This window comes from Globicephala melas, chromosome 14, assembly GCF_963455315.2.
Source record: "Globicephala melas chromosome 14, mGloMel1.2, whole genome shotgun sequence".
In the NCBI taxonomy this organism is placed as follows: Eukaryota; Metazoa; Chordata; class Mammalia; order Artiodactyla; family Delphinidae; genus Globicephala; species Globicephala melas.
The window spans coordinates 29,005,578-29,024,691 of record NC_083327.1 but is presented as its reverse complement, the minus strand read 5'-3'; the positions used below and the strand labels follow the sequence as shown (position 1 = coordinate 29,024,691).

The 19,114-nt window shown below is 37.7% G+C and overlaps 1 protein-coding gene across 1 annotated transcript in view; it reads left to right on the top strand.

Moving 5' to 3' along the window:
* Positions 1 to 1,820: 1,820 nt before the first annotated feature.
* The window catches only part of MMS22L (MMS22 like, DNA repair protein), a 139,792-nt gene continuing 122,498 nt past the window's right edge, over positions 1,821 to 19,114 (top strand). The window contains exons 1-7 of the mRNA XM_030883001.2: positions 1,821 to 1,886; positions 2,480 to 2,657; positions 3,717 to 3,842; positions 7,131 to 7,180; positions 12,555 to 12,642; positions 12,738 to 12,915; positions 15,417 to 15,507. Of these exons, the coding sequence (XP_030738861.1) occupies positions 2,494 to 2,657; positions 3,717 to 3,842; positions 7,131 to 7,180; positions 12,555 to 12,642; positions 12,738 to 12,915; positions 15,417 to 15,507 (697 nt within the window). The 5' untranslated portion in view covers positions 1,821 to 1,886; positions 2,480 to 2,493. The remainder of the gene's footprint in view (positions 1,887 to 2,479; positions 2,658 to 3,716; positions 3,843 to 7,130; positions 7,181 to 12,554; positions 12,643 to 12,737; positions 12,916 to 15,416; positions 15,508 to 19,114) is intronic.

The following is a 19,114-nucleotide window of genomic DNA, read 5'->3' as shown; positions in this document are numbered from 1 at the left end:
TCAATTTGTAAAAACACAGTTATCTGGGCAGCACAATAAAGCAAACCACAATAAATGAGGTCTGCCTGTACTGAATCCTACTAGCTGCTTCCTGTTGGGTTCAGGTTGACACTGACTATGCTCCTCCGTGGCTACCAGGTAGGTGGCTGTCTCCTACAGCAGTTACGTCTCCCTGGGCCCTGGCAATCCCTTTTCCCCTTACCCCTTAGGCCTAAAAGGAATAATGACTGATTATTTCTGGGTACTTCACCATCACTTTTTGTTTTCTGGTAATACCATCCACATCTTTGTAAACTGCCCTTTCATTAAGCACCTTTCAATCACCTCTCTTAAGCATGCCATCTATTACGTGATGGAGATTCTTTTTTTTTTTTTTTTGGAAAAATTCTTACTGATATAATATGTATGATAGTACTAGCTTAAGTTATTTCAGAGAATTTATTTAGTTCTTCCCACTCCACTCACTGGTTTAACCAAATTGATCACCCAACATCAGTCACTTGAAAAAGGAAAAAGGGGTCTATTTGAATTTTGAATAGAGGAAGGAGTAACAATGACTATCTGTTGACCCAGGTCTCCTAAACTCAGTGTCACAGCCCAATATTCTCATACCTAGGCACTATTTTCTAGAGATTGTCATAGATGACACTATGTGTCATGCTAGAGACACCACATGAACCATTAATGAGTTGCATTGATTCCCAACAAAGCATCAAGTCTCATGGTATACAGGCTGAGCATAAGAGACAGAGCACCCAACACAGAGTCCCTAGGTTGTAGTTGGAATAGAGATCATATTGTTTTTCCCCACCTCATCCTATTTGTCAGAAACTATGCAGTATTCGGTTTGAATAGAGGGAAGTTTTGATAGGTTCTCTGTGCAATAATTAAACCTAGGACAAACTGGGAGAAATGGGCAATGGGGAACACTCTAATTATAGCAGAACATTTAAATGAGAAATTTTCATGTTTTTCTTGGAACTTAAGACAGCTGAAATGTGTTATCTGACTTAGACTGAAAAGTCTTCTGATGAGTAGAATTAAAAAACACTTTAAAAAGATAAAAATGGGAATTCCCTGGTGGTCCAGTGGTTAGGACTCTGTGCTTCCACTGCAGGGGGGCGCCCAGTTGGATCCCTGGTGGGAGAACTAAGATCCCCACAAGCCCCTTGGTCCAAAAAAAAAAAAAAAAAAGACAAAAATGCCTTAAGTGTACTCTTTACAAACATGTCCAAGTTTAAGCAACTTAAACCTATCCAGATATGTCATTAAAAAAACTTTTTTTAATACGGAAAACAAGTATCACGTGACCTACTCAGTGTTTCCACACACTGGATTAACCTCAGTTTTGCACTTGCCTTGCCTTGCCCACAATTCATGAACAATAGGCATCCTCCACCTCAACAAAAGAGCTGCTGGGACGAGGGCAGGAACAAGAGGGGACGGCGCGGCCCTCAAACACCCGCCTGCGACTCACTTCAGCAGAGGTCTTTTGCCAAACTCGGCCGGACGACAACCCCGCGGTCCATAAGGCTTGCTCACCTTAGCCTCAGTTTCCTTTCTCGGTGAGGCCCAGCCTTTCGGCCCAAAGTACCAATTAAAACTACTGAAGGAAAAAAAAAAAAAAAACAGAAAGAAAAAAAACCGCAAAACGCTGAACAGACTCCTTGACTGGAAGAATCTCGCGAGAACTTACGGAGCTCTGGCTGTTCCCGCGGAGACCTCGCGAGCGGACCTCCGGGGGCGGGCTGCCCCGTGGCCCCGCCCTTTCTGAGCGCGGGCGCGCCTTGGCGGGAATTTCGCCTTTTTGGGATTTAGACCACACGGGCTAGCTGGCTCTGGTCGGGACCGCCAAGGTGGATCGTTGGGACTGAAAGTGTGAGCAGGTACGACGTGCACCAAACCAGGGGCGCCCCGAGGCGCAGGGAACCGGCTCCCCTCGCCCTTTGGCCGGCCCGCGCGGATCGCTGCCTTGTGCGGACCTGGCGGGGCTTGCCCCCGGCCGGGAGAAGTCGGGTTTGCGCCGGGCCCTACTGATCCTCGCCTGCAGTCTGCGAGGCAGCTTGCAGTTCCAGACACTGCGGGGAAACTGGCTCAGTGCGGTTTAGTAACGTAGCGGAGGACGCAGGTCAAGGCGGGCACTGGAAGTGCAGCTAGATCTGTCCTGCTAACAGTTTTTTCTTCTTCACCCTGCCCTGGGCTGCAGGGTCTGACGTAGAGGGGATTTTAAGTTACTGCCACAGCCGGTCGGGGGTGCATTCTAAGTTCTGACAGCCTTGATCTGGGGGAGTCCGTGGCGGGGAGAGTTGTTGAGGATTTGGCCTTTCGTTTTTTTCCTTTGTGCGGGGGGGGGGGTGGCGGCTTTGGGGGAACTTTCTGAGGTCACCCCCAATGTCTCGGCCCTCCCCACCTACAGGAATCTCATCACAACTTCTTTGGAGCCCTTAATGATAATCATAATGAACCCCAAACATTTCAGGACATGAAGTAAACATGGATAACTGTCCCGCTGCGTCGACGTTCCTGACCGACAGCTTGGAGCTGGAGCTGGAGACAGAATGGTGCAAACCCCCTTGCTTTTCTTGTGATTTTGACAACAGGGGAGGAGGAAAACATTTTTCTGGAGAGTCCTACCTTTCCAGCGGAGCTCTTAAGCGGTAGGTAAAAAGTCGGAAACTTTGTTTTTCCCCATTCAGATTTTTTATCAGTCTGTTTAGGAATGTTATTTAATTATGAGTTAAGTCCATTAAACTTTAATGTTCATCAGGCAATGTTCTTGTAAATCGGCTTAGTATATCACACAGATGCAAGCTATTAGCTCTGTTGGGTTCCTGGTTAGAGCACACCTGAAAGATATTTGCAAGGAGGACTTTCTTGTTACCTGATGTTCTCTGACCTCACTGCTGCCTCAGCTTTGGAGTAAGGAGCTGGGCACTAATTTACTTGAAGTGAATTCTGAACTACCTGGGCTTTTTGAAGTCCCATTTCCTTCTAAAACATGAGATAATATTCTGAAGCATCTCAATAATTAAGACATGCACATTTTTTGTTGCCCCAGTGTCTTCTCACTCTGTATATTTAAACATATAGAAATCTTATAGACTTATTTTTTTTAAACTTTCTAATAAATGCGCCAGATTGTGTAAGTTCACAGGAATGTTATCTTCAAAGCTCTTGTCTTGGACATGTGTATCCACATATTGCAGTAAAACTGCTGTTGCTGAAATATTTTGGAAATACCTGCTGAGGCAATTTCAGTCGGAAAGGAAACCATTTTTGTTGATTATTACAGTTGTACCTTCTTTGAGACCTTAAACGATATTACTCAACTTGATTATGCCCTTCTTTAGACATGGCTCAGAATACCTTTTAACTGTCTTAAAAATTAAATGTCCCCTCAAAGGGTGAAATTCTACAACTGAAGACCACAGTTGAAGACAGGTGAAAGTATGTTCCCTAGACCCCTTTCCACATTTTTCCCTCAAATTATATTGCTCTTTAAACTTTTTTTTTATCACAGTATAGGGTTGAATTCTTAATACAGTCCAGTTGTACTGTTACTGAGATATAAGGTACCAAGGCACTTGCTTACTTTATAACATCATTGTTGACATGTCATGTGTAACATGGATTCATATAATGTCAAAAAAAAACCTCATGCTATAGTATGGGATATAGCATACTTTTTATGAGATTAAATCAGAGTTTCATTTCAGACTGATTTTGAATCTTGATCCTTTACCAACTAATTTTGAAGAGGATACAGTGGAAATATTTGGCATTCAATGGGTTACTGAAACAGCATTAGTGAATTCATCTAGAGTTCTCTTTCATCTCTTGAGGTATGTTTTGTCTTTTATTTTAAAACTGCCATTGAGTGTTGATGCTTTTCAGATTTAAGTTACATTGCTGGGTGGTTTCTAATACTGATATTACAAAAGCACCTGTAGAATTGTGATTGCTGCTTACTTGATTATCTTATCAGTAACAACAATTAAGCAATAATGTTTGATGGAGTAATGGTTTTAATGAGTTCTTTTTTAGTGATTTTCAGAATTTTTATTCTTCTGTATTTGACATCATATATTGAAGACAAATATTTTAGGCTTTGAACTATTCCATAATTTTGGAAGAAAAATAAAATCTTTTGTTGCTTAATAGTCATAATTTTTCAGTAATCTTTAGAGAATGAACTCAGACTTCCAAATATATTTTTCAGACTATAATAGAATATGTAATAGAAATATGATTAACCTGGACATTAAAAATATTTTTAATAAAAATTTTCAAACATACACAGATGTAGAGAGAATAGTATAACGAACCTCCATATACCCTCCCTCAGTTACGATAAATATCAAGGGTTTATCACATTTCCTTCATCTGTCCTTATCCCTCTACTCTTGGCTTAAGTATTTCTTAAGCAAATTCCAGGCATCATGTCATCTCACCCTTAATTACGTCAGTATGTATCTCTTAAAAATATGAACTTATTTTTTAAACATAAACATTACCTCATAATCACAATTAACGAAATTGAAATAATTCTTCATTATTATTTAAAACCCAGTCCATAATTCAGATTTTAGATTTGGAATCACTTATTAAAGGCAAATTATTAGCCCCAAATACATTAAGAATGTATACATGGGGGCTTCCCTGGTGGCTTAGTGGTTGAGAGTCCGCCTGCCAATGCAGGAGACAGGGGTTCATGCCCCGGTCTGGGAAGATCCCACATGCCGCGGAGCAGCTGGGCCCGTGAGCCATGGCCGCTGAGCCTGCGTGTCTGGAGCCTATGCTCCGCAACGGGAGAGGCCACAGCAGGGAGAGGCCTGCGTACCACAAAAAAAAAATAAAAAAGAATGTATACATGGTAATTCTAAAATTTATATGGAACCACAAAAGATCCCAAATTGCCAAAACAATCCTGAGAAAGAAGAGCAAAGCTAGAGACATCACACTTTCTGATTTCAAACTGTATTAGAATGGTATAGTAAACAAACAGTATGTTATTGGCATAAAAACAGACACATAGGTGAATGGAACAGAATTGAGGGCCCAGAAAACCCCACACATATAGGGACAATTAATTTATGGAAAAAGAGCAAAGAACATAACATTAAAGGGCAGTCTTCAATAAATGGTGTTGGGAAAATTGGACAGCCATAGGCAAAAGAATGAAACTAGACCACTGTCTTACATCATACACAAAAATTAACTCAAGATGCATTAAAAGCTTGAATATAAGACCTGAAACCATAAAATGTATAGAAGAAAATATAGGCAGTAACCTCATTGACATCAGTCTTAGCAATATTTTTGTGGCTCTAAGTCCAAAAGCAAGGGAAACAAGCAAAGATAAACAAATGTGACTACATCGAACTAAAAAGGTACTCACAGCAGAGGAAACCATCGTCAAAGTGAAAAGGCAACCTACTGAATGAGAGAAAATAATTTGCAAATCATATATTTGGTTAATATGAGGGGTTAATATCCAAAATATATAAAGAATTCATATAGCTCAACAGCAACAACAATAACAACAAATCTGATTAAAAAATGGGCAGAGGATCTGAACATATATTTTTCCAAAGAATACTTGCAGATTACCAACAGGCATATATGAGAAGATGTTCAACATGACCATTAAGGGAATGCAAATCAAAACCACAGTGAGATGTCACCTCACACCTGTTAGAATGGCTGTTATCAAAAAGACGAGAAATAACAAACGAAGATGTGAAGAAAAGGGAATCCTCATGCCCTGTTGGTGGGAGTGTAAATTGGTGCAGTCACTATGGAAAAGTGTGGAGGTTCTTCAAAAAGTTAAGAATAGAGCTACCTATGACCCAGCTATTCCACTTCTGGGTATTTATCTGAAGGGCATAGAAACACTAATTTGAAAAGATATATTCACCCCCTGTGTTCATTGCAGCATTATTTTTAACAGTCAAGATATGAAGATATGGAAACAACCTAAGTGTCCTTCAATGGATGAATGGATGAAGGAATTTTAAATATTTATATACACACATATACACACACACACACACACACACACAATGGAATACCATTCAGACTTAAAAATGAGTGAAATCATGCCATTTGCAGTAACATGGATGGACCTTGAGGGTATTATACTTAGTGAAATAAATCAGACAGAGAAAGACAAATACTATATGATTTCACTAATATATGGAATCTAAATAAAGTAAATGAACAAACAAAATAAAACAAAAACAAACTCTTAGTTACAGAGAACAGATCAGTGGTTACCAGAGGGGAAGGGGTTTAGTAGGTGGGTGAAAAAGGTGAAGGGAGTCAACTGTATGGTGATGGATAGTAATTAGGCTTGTGGTGGTGATCATGTTGTAGTGTACACAGATGTGGAATTATAGTGCTGTATACTTGAAACTTATATAATTAAAAGAAGAATGTATACATGGTACATTTAAATGAAAATGGAAAGTTGGAGGGATTTCCCCTCTCACCCTCATCCCATGGAACCTGTGCCATATTATGTGTTTTATTGGGGAAATAGGCTGTGTGAGTGATTCTGTATAATCCTAAACATTATAGAATGAGTTGAGTCTTACCCAGGACGTAGGTTATGAATGTGGCTCAATCTTTAAGGAGCTGAAAGGCAACTAGGAAGAATGGCAAGAGAAGATTATTCTCAGAAATTAATGTGGAACATCGTAAGTTAAAACTTCCCCTGATTAGTCTACATTACATATTCTATTCCTCTTCAGAACTCCTATTGTGTAACTACATGATACAATTTAACATTTCATTATATAACTGTTAACCTAGGATGTTTTATATAACCATCTTAAACTTCTTAAAGATATAAACAGTATCTTCCTGATGGGGAAATCTATGATATTTTATATAATTTTTGAGATAAATGTAGCTGTTAGTAGATCTTTTTGGGAGGTCAAAGACATGTTTTATTTTCTCTCAGAGTCTTTATTACCTGAAGCTGACAGTAATAAACATTCATGAAGTGTTAAACATTATTCACGAATGAGCGGCATTAAAGCTGTGTAAAAGATTTGGAAATACTGTGTAATTGTTGCATGCTTTAAACTACTCTAAAACTAATTCTCACCTTACATTTTTTAAATTAGGCAACAGCTCTACAACTTGGAAACCTTATTACAGGCCAACTGTGATTTTGGTAAGTTTTAAGTATGTTTAATGGCAAAAAGAAATGGTGCTCCCTTACAGTGAATTGTACATGGATCTATGATGTGTCATTGGGCTATCATAATAACATGAAGGAAGTGATAGTTCAGAAGTTCAGGATACAGTTATATTTAGTGTTCAGAAAAAGTATGACACTTAAATTTTGTTTGTAGATGAAATTTATAGTATTTTTCCAAATCTGCAAGTAAAATTAAGGCTAAACATCTTTGAAGTGAATTAGTAACTTGCTTTGGGGGTGGGGAGTGGGCTGGAGAACGTAGAGAAATAGAAAGTGCTGGACCTCATGCTGTCTTTCTTGTTTTTCTTTTCTGCTTTCTCTTTTCGTTTTTTTTTAATTTTATTTATTTATTCTTATTTTTGGCTGCATTTGGTCTTTGTAGCTGCGTGCGGGCTTTCTCTAGTTGCAGTGAGCGGGAGCTACTCTTTGTTGCAATGTGCGGGCTTCTCATTGCAGAGGCTTCTCTTTGTTGTGGAGCATGGGCTCTAGGTGTACGGGCTTCAGTACTTGTGGTACTTGGACTCCGTAGTTGTGGCTTGTGGACTCTGGAGCGCAGGCTCAGTAGTTGTGGCACACGGCCCTAGTTGCTCCACGGCATGTATGATCCTCCCGGACCAGGGCTTGAACCTGTGTCCCCTGCATTGGCAGGCGGATTCTTAACCACTGCGCCACCAGGGAAGTCCCTGTTTGTTTTTAACATTTAATGGATTACTGATTTGTGGGGGAATTGGTATAGTTAAGGTAGTGAAGGGAATTGAAGGGCAGTATGTTTTAGTTCAGGCTAGCTGCTTCTCGTTTCTAACAATTCTGGTACAGTGTAGTATTTAGAATCATGACTCTGTGGTCAGCCTGGGTTCTAACCCTAGCTAATTGTGGGTCTCACACTAGGTAATAGTTCCCACCATTGAGTTCTTGTGAGGACTAAATGACATAATGTGTGTTAGGTGCTTACCCTAGTATCTGTTATTAGTGATGCCCAGCAAGCAAAGATCACTTGGAACCCATCTTTGAAGGGTTTATTAGCTTAGGAAGCAAGGGGGAGATATACATCATGAGGAACAGTTGGGGCTTCTCAGTAAGAGGAAGTAGGGAGGGGCTTTTGACAGGGTATGCACTTGTGCTGGCTGATTTGGGGTAGAGTTTAAGGGGGCTGTGGCTTTATTCTGGATTTGATGCTGTTAAGAAGCAGCAGCAATTTGATGACTAAGTTAATTTTTATTTTTCTCCAGAAGGTGGGACACGCAGCAGGAGGCAAGGGAAGATTCTAATTTGTAATGAAGCAATAGTCATTTTAGCTGGAAGAGGAGGGTAGTCTGTTTCTGTATTTTGTTTGTTTTTGTGTGGTTGTATAGTGCCTTGTTTCTGTGTCAGACATGATTACAGAGAGGTTTTGTGTTTTTCTTGTTTCACCATAATCATGGAGTGATCTTGTATGATTATTTTTGATATTGTATGACAACTGTTAATTTCAGTAGGGAGTGTCATGGCCTAATTGTTAGTTATCAGCTGTCAGGGCTGTTTTATTTGTTTTGTTAGTTTGTCCTCAGTAAATGTTGGATATTACTGTTTCATTATCACCTGGGTCCCTGCTTCATGCCAGGTACTGTGCAAGGTGCTGATGAATCAAAGAGGAAAATTATGCTGCTGAAGAGTTTGCAGTTGAGTAAGACAGATAAACAAGCATAGTCAGCATGGTAGATGGAAGAGTGTAGTAACAGAGGTATGCAAAAGCTGCTACAGGAGCCAAGGGCTTTATCCGTTTATGTGCCCATCACTGAGTGATGGCAGATCTGGGTCTTCAAGGATGAGGAGGAATTAGCCAGGCAAAAGATTTTGGAGAAGTTTTGGGGATAGGATGAGTTCCAGGTACAAACAACTGTATAGACAAAGACCTTGAGGTATATAAAAACATAAAAGTTCAGGGAGCAGGGAGTAAGTAATAATTACGTATGGTTGGACTCAAGTGTGTGTGAGTGGTTAATTTTTGGAAGGGATGCAATTATAGGTGTCTTCGTAAGCAATGCCAAAGACCCAGAATTTTATTTTGAAACTCCTGGAGAGTGTCTATAAGATTGTAGTGGAAACAGCAAAAATACCTTTACTATATAGAGTGACTTAATTAAATTGGGTTTGTGGAAGGCATTTATTGAGCAAGATTATTCTTTGAAAAGCACTTACTGACCTAAAATTACTACAATGGACTGTTTTTTGAAATGGTTACTTGTTACACTGACATTTTGGCTGGTATTATTACTTAAAAAACTTACTGACAGATTTGTTGGGCAGGTTAGCAGTATTAAAGACTATCCCTACATAAGCTTACTCCTGCCATGCAGCTGTGTCAGGGCTTTGTTAATAAACTCATGTAAACCCTTGGCTCTCAACCCTCCCCAGAAATCCCTTATTTAGGGTCACTTACTGAAGTGCATATGGTTCTTATTCTGTTGATTTTACTCCCTGGATTGCTTTCCTGTTGAGGCAGAATAGCATACACAATATGTTATTTTTTACTGATACCTGTTATTAAATATAGCTTTTGATGTTACCCCTTTTTCAGATATTGTATTTTTTTTGTCCCTAGGCATTTCATTTGGATTTTTTTTTATGCCTTCCACTGTTTTTAGCTTCATTGACTGCAGATTCTTTCATCATTGCCATTTCTGGGTCTGTTTGTATTGGTTGATTTTTCTTCTAGTTTTATGATACATTTTTCTGCTCTTTTGAACATCTAGTAATTTTTTATTGTGTGATGGACATTATAGATTTTACGTTGCTGCTTTCTGAATTTTCTTGTATTCCTAAAACTAGTGTTGAATTTTGTTCTGGCTTACTGTTGAGTACTTGTAATTCATGGGATCTTTTTGAGGCTTGTTGTATATTTTGTTAGGACTTTTAAAAAGTAACCTTTAGTCTAATGTTAATTTAGCTCTAGTAAGGCTTCTGAGGATTCTTTGTGGTGTATTTTTTTTTTTCATTCTTGCTGGTGGGAACTTGAATTGTTCCCTGGTTTGAGTAAGCTTTGTTGGGAATTGTTTTCTGATATTTTTCTCTGGCCTACCGATCAGTACTTAGTCAAAGACTCAAAGGGGACCCTCTGTACATTTCTAGGGCTCCTTTTTTTTTTTTTTTTTGCGGTATGCGGGCCTCTCACTGTTGTGGCCTCTCCCGTTGCGGAGCACAGGCTCCAGACGCGCAGACTCAGCGGCCATGGCTCACGGGCCTAGCCGCTTCGCGGCACGTGGGATCTTCCCAGACCGGGGCACGAACCCATGTCCCCTGCATCGGCAGGCAGAGTCTCAACCACTGCGCCACCAGGGAAGCCCTAAGGCTCTTTTTTTTGTGTAGCTTTCTTTCTTCTTTGGTACTTTTACCCTGCAAATTTAGACTACCCTAAACTCAGATCTCATGTCTCTTTGACTCAGTGATTTGGACTCTGAATTCTCTCTCCCTGTGCTGCAGCCTATAAACTGTCTCTAGGTGGGAAGCTGGTGCAATCTTACGACTTCTCTCTGGGATAGCAGTCTTGTGTTGCCTTTGTCCAATGCCTGAAAATTATTGTTTTACTTTTTTTGGTTTTCTAGTTTAAGGTGGGAGCTGGGTAATTCTGATTCCTTTTACTCCATTGTGGCTGGATGCAGCAGTTCACGGCAGTTTTTTTTTTTTAATTAATTAATTTATTTTTGGCTGCATTGGGTCTTTGTGGCTGCACGTGGGCTTTCTTTAGTTGTGGTGAGGAGGGTCTACTCTTCATTGTGGTGCGTGGGCTTCTCATTGTGGTGGCTTCTCTTGTGGCAGAGCATGGGCTCTAGGTGCTCGGGCTTCAGTAGTTGTGGCCTGTGGGCGCAGGCTCAGTAGTTGTGGTGCATGGGCTTAGTTACTCCACGGCATGTGGGATCTTCCCAGACCGGGACTTGAATCCGTGTCCCCTGCATTGGCAGGCAGATTTTTAAGCACTGCGCCAAACCACTGCACCACCAGGGAATCCCACAGTGGTTGTTTTTACGAGAGTACTTCATTTACGGGCTGAGAATTGTGACACTGGGGGATCATATGACTTTTGTAAGCGAAATATAATTAAGCTATAAAAGTGCACTGCACTGTTTGGTATGTAGATATATGGACATCATCTTTATGCTTATGCTCCTGTTTTGCCAAAATAGTATCCACATTTGCTCATTTGAATACAAATTTAAAAATAAATTTTGCCTTATGTTTAATATGGGTGATAATTTGTTGCCTGTAGTAAGGTTTTTCCCCCCTTCTCCTGCCTCTCCTTTACCAGCTCCTCCTCCCTCAGGTTTACTACAAATAATCAGTCTCCTCAGGTCTCAGTTTGAGTCTCCTCTCTGTACATCTTTTCCTACATGTACGATCTCATCAGTTCCTTTATTTCTAAATGATAACAACTCCAAAAGGTTTACCTACATTCCAGACCTCTCCTTTGCACTGCAGGCCTTGCATGTCAAACTGCCTGACATCTGTCCTTGGATTGCTTAGATAGTGCAAAGAGTACATCTGTGATGTCTTCCAAAACCAGTTGACACTGCCCATGTTTTCTCCACTCATTACATGGTGCTAACAGTTGCCTATATGTCATTCTTCATTCTTTAATTTCCTTTAAACTCATATCATCCATCGGATTCCCAGCAGGTTTATGACCAAAATATACCTTCAGCCTATCCATTTTCCTATGATCTCTTGAATTACTGCTATAGGGCTCTTAACACATCCTCCTTTGCCCCTCTATCATCTGTGTACAAAATCTGCTTTAAATGTATATCAGTTCCTGTTCCTCTTAGATCAAAACCCAATGAAAGGCCATCTACTGTATTTCAATGAAATCAAAACTCCTTATTATGACTTGTAAGGCCCCAAATGACTTATTCCTATGTCTCTCAACCCATGCCGTCTTTCCCTCACTTCAACATTTACATCAGCAAAAATTAGCAAAAATTATCTGGGTGGTTGCTATGTGCAAAACACTCATAACCACTCTAGGGCAAACGAGTAAAACAGAAAACAAAAGCAGAGAAAACATGATGAGAATTATAGGTAAGTGAGAAAGAAAGAAGACTGGCAGCATGTGACATCAGTGAAGCCAGGTGTAGTGAATGCTCCTATAAGGGCAAGTTAATTGAGCACAAGTGGTGCCCGTTAGATTGGACAACATGATTTCACTGGTGACCTTACTAAGAGCAGTATGGGGGGTGGGGAATGGTAAGCACCATATAGGAGTCAGTTGAAAAAATGAAAAGCTAGAGAATTGCTACTTATATGGCTCACAATTTTTTTGTCGCTGCCCACTGTTTATTTAAACAATGATTAACATTATCTATTTTGGTTTCAGGGAAGATATCAACCCTACATTGCAAAGCTGCCAATATTAGGCAGCAGTGCATAACATTTCTTCATTATGTTAAAGTCTTCATTTTCAGGTAGGCTGTCAGATGAGTAATATGAATAATGCATGAATTTCTGAGTGCAAATTTATCCAGACTCTAATTGCTTATTGTATCTCATCGTGTTTTAGGTCCCTGCAAGTACAAAATGCTGAAAGTCATGTTCCTGTCCATCCCTACCAGACTTTGGAGGCACAGCTTCCCTCAGTGTTGATTGATGAGCTTCATGGATTACTCTTGTATATAGGACACCTATCAGAACTTCCCATTATTAATACAGGAGCATTTGTAAATCAAAACCAGACTAAGGTTTGCTTTGTTTCATTTAATGTTTAAAGTATCAGGTATTTTTTCCTCCCCACATGGACTATTCATTCAAGAATGAGGGAAATTAGTCAAGAGTGTAGTTCTTAGACCACACTGCCTGAGTTGAAATACTGGCTTCTCCTTTTGTTAATTATGTGCCATCAGGCAAATAACACCTCTTGCTTCAGTCTTTCCATCTGTGTAATTGGTTTAGCTTCCTAGAGTTATTGGGAGAATTGAATAACTAAAATGCATAAAGTGCTTAGATGTAGTTTACGTTGAATCAGTGATAACTATTCTTCCAGTTGTAACAATGCAAATGTTTAAAAGTTTCAAAGTAAATCAAATAACCTTTGTTTTCTAAAGTTTGTATACTCTTTGCCACTGATAAAAGTTTGGGCAGACACTATTTTATATTATAGTAAGATTCAAGAAGATCATCTTTAAAAAGCTATGCTTTCAGAACCACATCATTATGTCTGTTCTGGCTTTTGAGATATTTTCAGAATATGATTAAGATTGTTTTAACTGTGCCCCCCTTTTTTTTCCTACCTGTGATGATCAGTCTCTCTGGTTTGGTTTATAAAAATGTGTTAGCATGATCCAACCTGTGGATGTAATTAACAAATTCTTCATAGGAAAATGTGAGCTGCTGTGAGTGACAAATTATAATTTCCCGTGGCATTCCCTGAATTCTCAATCTCCTCTCTTTGACTTCACCAATTTTAATAACATTCAGTTTTTAGGAACGAGTCTTTGCCAAAATATAAGATACAATTAAATGTTTCTATTTCTGTGAAATTTAACAATAATAAAAAATTGACTCTTCTTATCAGGGATCAATATATGTAATAATAAAAGTAAATAGAATTCCAACTGAATTCACAGGTGAATATATCTAATCCATAGAAACCAAATAGGTAATTGTTTTTAATCATGTCAGTTAATAAAGATTCGTGGGTGGATTGTGCTGGGAGGGATATTTTTCTTTCTTTTTAGTCTCTGTAAATTGGACTGATTTTTATTTTCTGAATATCCATCAAATGCTTAAGAAAATTAAAATGAATAATTTATCTAGCAGCAGAAATAAAAAAATGTGTGCAAGTGTCCTCAAACTAGGTTTTGCCTTTCATAGGCTTTTAATTAGACAGACTTGAAAGTATAGGTTATTTGAAGATCAGAAGACTGAATTTTTAAAGCAGGGGAATGGAGTCTTTAACACATAAACAAAAAAATCATATGCTGAAATACTGTTCTCTTCTGAAATATCAGCAAAACGAAAAAATCATAAAATAAAAAGCATCTTTCAAGACTCTATATATATTTCTTATATTTTACCATTCTCGTATATGAAGGCTAATGCTTTAATTGGTATTTACAGTTGAGCATCTGTCTTTTATACTTTTTTAGGGACTTTTTAAAATTAGAGATACTATTTGTTGGTATGATGTATTACGAATATTTTCATTTATCTTTTTCTTCAGCAGTTAAGCTGACTTGCTAGGTAGATAGATGATTTAAGTTTTTTTATATAGTTATATTTATCAGTTTTTTTCTTTGGTATCATTCCTATGTTATTGTAAAAAACATACTTTTTTTTTTTACATTTATCTCTTTAATTTATCTCTTTTTAAAAAATGTACTGTGAGGTAGGAAATCTAGTTTCTTACAGATGAATAAGTTAATAATCCTGTCTCTTATTGAATGACCTATGCTTTCCCCACTGATTTGACATATCATGTGTATCCATTTCTCTCTTCCCTATTTTTGCTATTTACTATCTATTCCTGAGCCAGCACTGTTTTATTAGTGTTGTGTTTTATTTTGTTTGCGTGTTTGATAAGGCAAGACCCCTCTCCATCATTCATCATAGTTGTTTTAATAAAAAGTATGTATCATTGTATTATTTTAGTGATTCGAAATGTTGACTGGAGAAAGTTTATTGATAATCTGCTAGCACAGTAAAGAGCACTGGCTTTTGAATCAGGTAGAATTAGGTTTGAATCCTAAAGCATTAATTGAGGGGTAAATTTCTTCACCACTTTTAACTTTAGTTTCTTTATGGGCATGACAGTAGTGTCTAAATGATAATCCAGAAGTTCTTGTTAAAATATCTTATGGAAGTTCCTGGGTATTCATTACATTTAAAAACATATTTCCTAGCTAAAGTCTAAAACAAAATCATGAAAATAAGTGTTTAAAGAAATTCATTTACTGCCTTGCAGCTGTAGTAGAATCTCAGTTGGTTGGTAGGGGCCTTTACTATACAAGTCTGTTCAGCAGCCCCAAGGTGGGTCTGTCTTAAACAACATCAGTTAAGAGTATATCTTGCTTTTAAAGATCTCCAGTGAAAAAATCCTCTAATGAACAAGACAGAGGTTTCTCTTGAGCTTTTAAATAGTGTTAGGTTAACTTGTGCATTATGGAGGAGTGTTGTGACATGCTATAAAATACCTAATAAAGTGTTATGAATTTTCAGTCACAGTTTTTAATGTCATTCACAGCTTTTCCCACCATCATGGCATTTGTTACATCTCCACTTAGATATCCATTGGCTAGTGCTGGAAATTCTTCACATGCTTGGTGAAAAATTGAGTAAGTTTATGGATTTCTGATTTATTTCCTTTTTAATGTAAATGTTTTTTAATCTAAATTGTTTTTTAAAATTATACAATAAGTGTTTTCTGATTATTATTATTTTTTTAATCAAACAGTAACCAAACTAAAAAGTGAAGGTCTTACTTCTTTTTTCTAGAGATAACTACTGGCAACGGCTTGGTCCATTTATCCATCCATCCATACTTACTATCTATTAGTATACATATATGGAAACTCATAGGTAGGGTTTTTGTTTTTCTTTCTAACCACAAATGGTATCATCATATTGTCCTATGTAGGGTTTCATTTAACAGTTTTTAGAGATCTGTTCATGTTAGTTCATACAGTTTTATGGACCTATCATAATTTATTTAGCCAAGTCTATGTTTTGATATTTCAGTTAATTCTGTTTATTTTGGTATTACAAATAATATTTCATTGAACATCCTTATGTAGATATAAGATATACATCTTTGAATACTTGTACAAGTTATTTAATAGATTAGGTTTTTGGAATTGATGTGGCACATTGCACTTTTAGTATTTTATATGCTTCTCTGGTGTTGTATATTAAGTTTCCACAATTTATGTACACTAACTGTGAACATGCCTTTGCCTCATACTCTTGCCAGTAGTGGATATTATTAATCGTATTTTTTGCCAACTAATGCGTGAAAAATGATACTGAGTCTCTGTTTTTGCAATTTCCCGATTACCAGTGAAGTGAAGCATCTTTAATTTTATTGTCTTTTTATATTTGCTTTATTAATTACCTGTTCATTATATTTTGCAAAGTACTTGTTTTATCTCTTGTTTCATTCTTTCCCGCCTTTCTTTAATTAATTAGTAGAGGTTTGTAGATATTATGGATGGTAATCTTATTTCACATGTTGCCTATTTATTTCTTGGTCTTGCTCTTTGACACCTTTAGTTTCCGTTATCAAATTGGCAATTTTCTATAAATATTATATAGTTGTAAATTATTATTTTTTAAGCACTTGAGCATTTTTAATGTTCAGAACAGTCTTTGTGATTAACACAATGATGTGTACATTATAACGTAACACTTACTGTCTTAAAGTGTCAGGACTAACTACAGAGAGGCTTACTACTTGACTTCGTTACAAATTAAAAGGATTTCTTTTTTTTTTTTTAACATGTTTATTGGAGTATAATTGCTTTACAGTGGTGTGTTAGTTTCTGCTTTATAACAAACTGAATCAGCTATACATATACATATATCCCCATATCTCTTCCCTCTTGGGTCTCCCTCCCATCCTCCCTATCCCACCCCTCTAGGTGGTCACAAAGCACAGAGCTGATCTCCCTGTGCTGTGCGGCTGCTTCCCACTAGCTATCTATTTTATATTTGGTAGTGTATATATGTCCATGCCACTCTCTCATTTCGTCCCAGCTTACCCTTCCCCCTCCCCACGTCCTCAAGTCTGTTCTCCACGTATGCGTCTTTATTCCTGTCCTGCCTCTAGGTTCTTCAGAACCTTTTTTTTTCTTTTTTAGATAACATGTATGTGTTAACATACGGTATTTGTTTTTCTCTTTCTTACTTCACTCTGTATCCATTCACCTTTCTACAAATAACTCAGTTTCCTTTCTTTTTATGGCTGAGTAATACTCCACTGTATATAAGTGCCACATCTTCTTTATCCTTTCATCTGTCGATGGACACTTAGGTGGCTTCCATGTCCTGGCTATTGTAAATAGTCCTGCAATGAACACTGTAGTACATGACTCGTTTTGAATTATGGTTTTCTCAGGGTATATGCCCAGTAGTGGGATTGCTGGGTCGTACGGTAGTTCTATTTTTAGTTTTTTAAGGAACCTCCATACTGTTCTCCATAGTGGCTGTACCAATTTACATTCCCACCAACAGTGTAAGAGGGTTCCCTTTTCTCCACACCCTCTCCAGCATTTATTGTTTGTAGATTTTTTTAATGATGACCATTCTGACTGGTGTGAGGTGATACCTCATTGTAGTTTTGATTTGCATTTCTCTAATGATTAATGATGTTGAGCATCCTTTCACGTGTTTGTTGGCAATCTGTATATCTTCTTTGGAGAAATGTCTATTTAGGTCTTCTGCCCATTTTTGGATTGGGTTGTTTGTTTTTTTGATATTGAGCTGCATGAGCTGCTTGTATATTTTGGAGATTAACCCTTCATCAGTTGCTTTGTTTGCAAATATTTTCTCCCATTCTGAGGGTTGTCTTTTTGTCTTGTTTATGGTTTCCTTTGCTGTGCAAAAGCTTTTAAGTTTCATTAGGTCCCATTTGTTTATATTCGTTTTATATCCATTTCTCTAGGAGGTGAGTAAAAAAGGATCTTGCTGTGATTTATGTCATAGAGTGTTCTGCCTATGTTTTCCTCGAAGAGTGTTATTATGGTGTCTGGCCTTACATTTAGGCCTTTAATCCATTTTGAGTTTATTTTTGTGTATGGTGTTAGAGAGTGTTCAACTTTCATTCTTTTACACGTAGCTGTCCATTTTTCCCAGCACCAGTTATTGAAGAGGCTGTCTTTTCTCCATTGTATATTCTTGCCTCCTTTATCAAAAATAAGATGAACATATGTATGTGGGTTTATCTCTGGGCTTTGTATCCTGTTCCATTGATCTGTATTTCTGTTTTTGTGCCAGTACCTCACTGACTTGATTACTGTAGCTTTCTAGTATAGTCTAAAGTCTGGGAGCCTGATTCCTCCAGCTCCGTTTTTCTTTCTCAAGATTGTGTTGGCTATTTGGGGTCTTTTTTTGTGTTTCCATACAAATTGTGAAATTTTTGTTCTAGTTCTGTGAAAAATGCCATTGGTAGTTTGATAGGGATTGCATTGAATCTATAGATTGCTTTGGGTAGTTTAGTCATTTTCACCATGTTGATTCTTCCAATCCAAGAACATGGTATATCTCTCCATCTGTTTGCATCATCTTTAACTTCTCTCATCAGTGTTTTATAATTTTCTGCATACAGATCTTTTGTCTCCTTAGGTAGGTTTATTACTAGGTATTTTATTCTTTTTGTTGCAGTGTTAAATAGGAGTGTTTCCTTAATTTCTCTTTCAGATTTTTCATCATTAGTGTATAGGAATGCCAGAGATTTCTGTGCATTAATTTTGTATCCTGCTACTTTACCAAATTCATTGATTAGCTCTAGTAGTTTTCTGGTAGCATCTTTAGGTTTCTCTATGTATAGTATCATGTCATCTGCAAACCGTGACAGCTTTACTTCTTCTTTTCTGATTTGGATTCCTTTTATTTCTTTCTTTTTCTTCTCTGATTGCTGTGGCTAAAAGTTCCAAAACTATGTTGAATAATAGTGGTGAGAGTGGACAACCTTGTCTTGTTCCTGATCTTAGAGGAAATGGTTTCAGTTTTTCACGATTGAGAACAATGTTGGCTGTGGGTTTGTCATATAAGGCCTTTATTATGTTGAGGTAAGTTCCCTCTATGCCTCCTTTCTAGAGGGTTTTTATCATAAATTGATGTTGAATTTTGTTGAAAGCTTTTTCTGCATCTATTGAGGTGATCATATGGTTTTTCTCCTTCAATTTGTTAATATGGTGTATCACGTTGATTGATTTGCATATATTG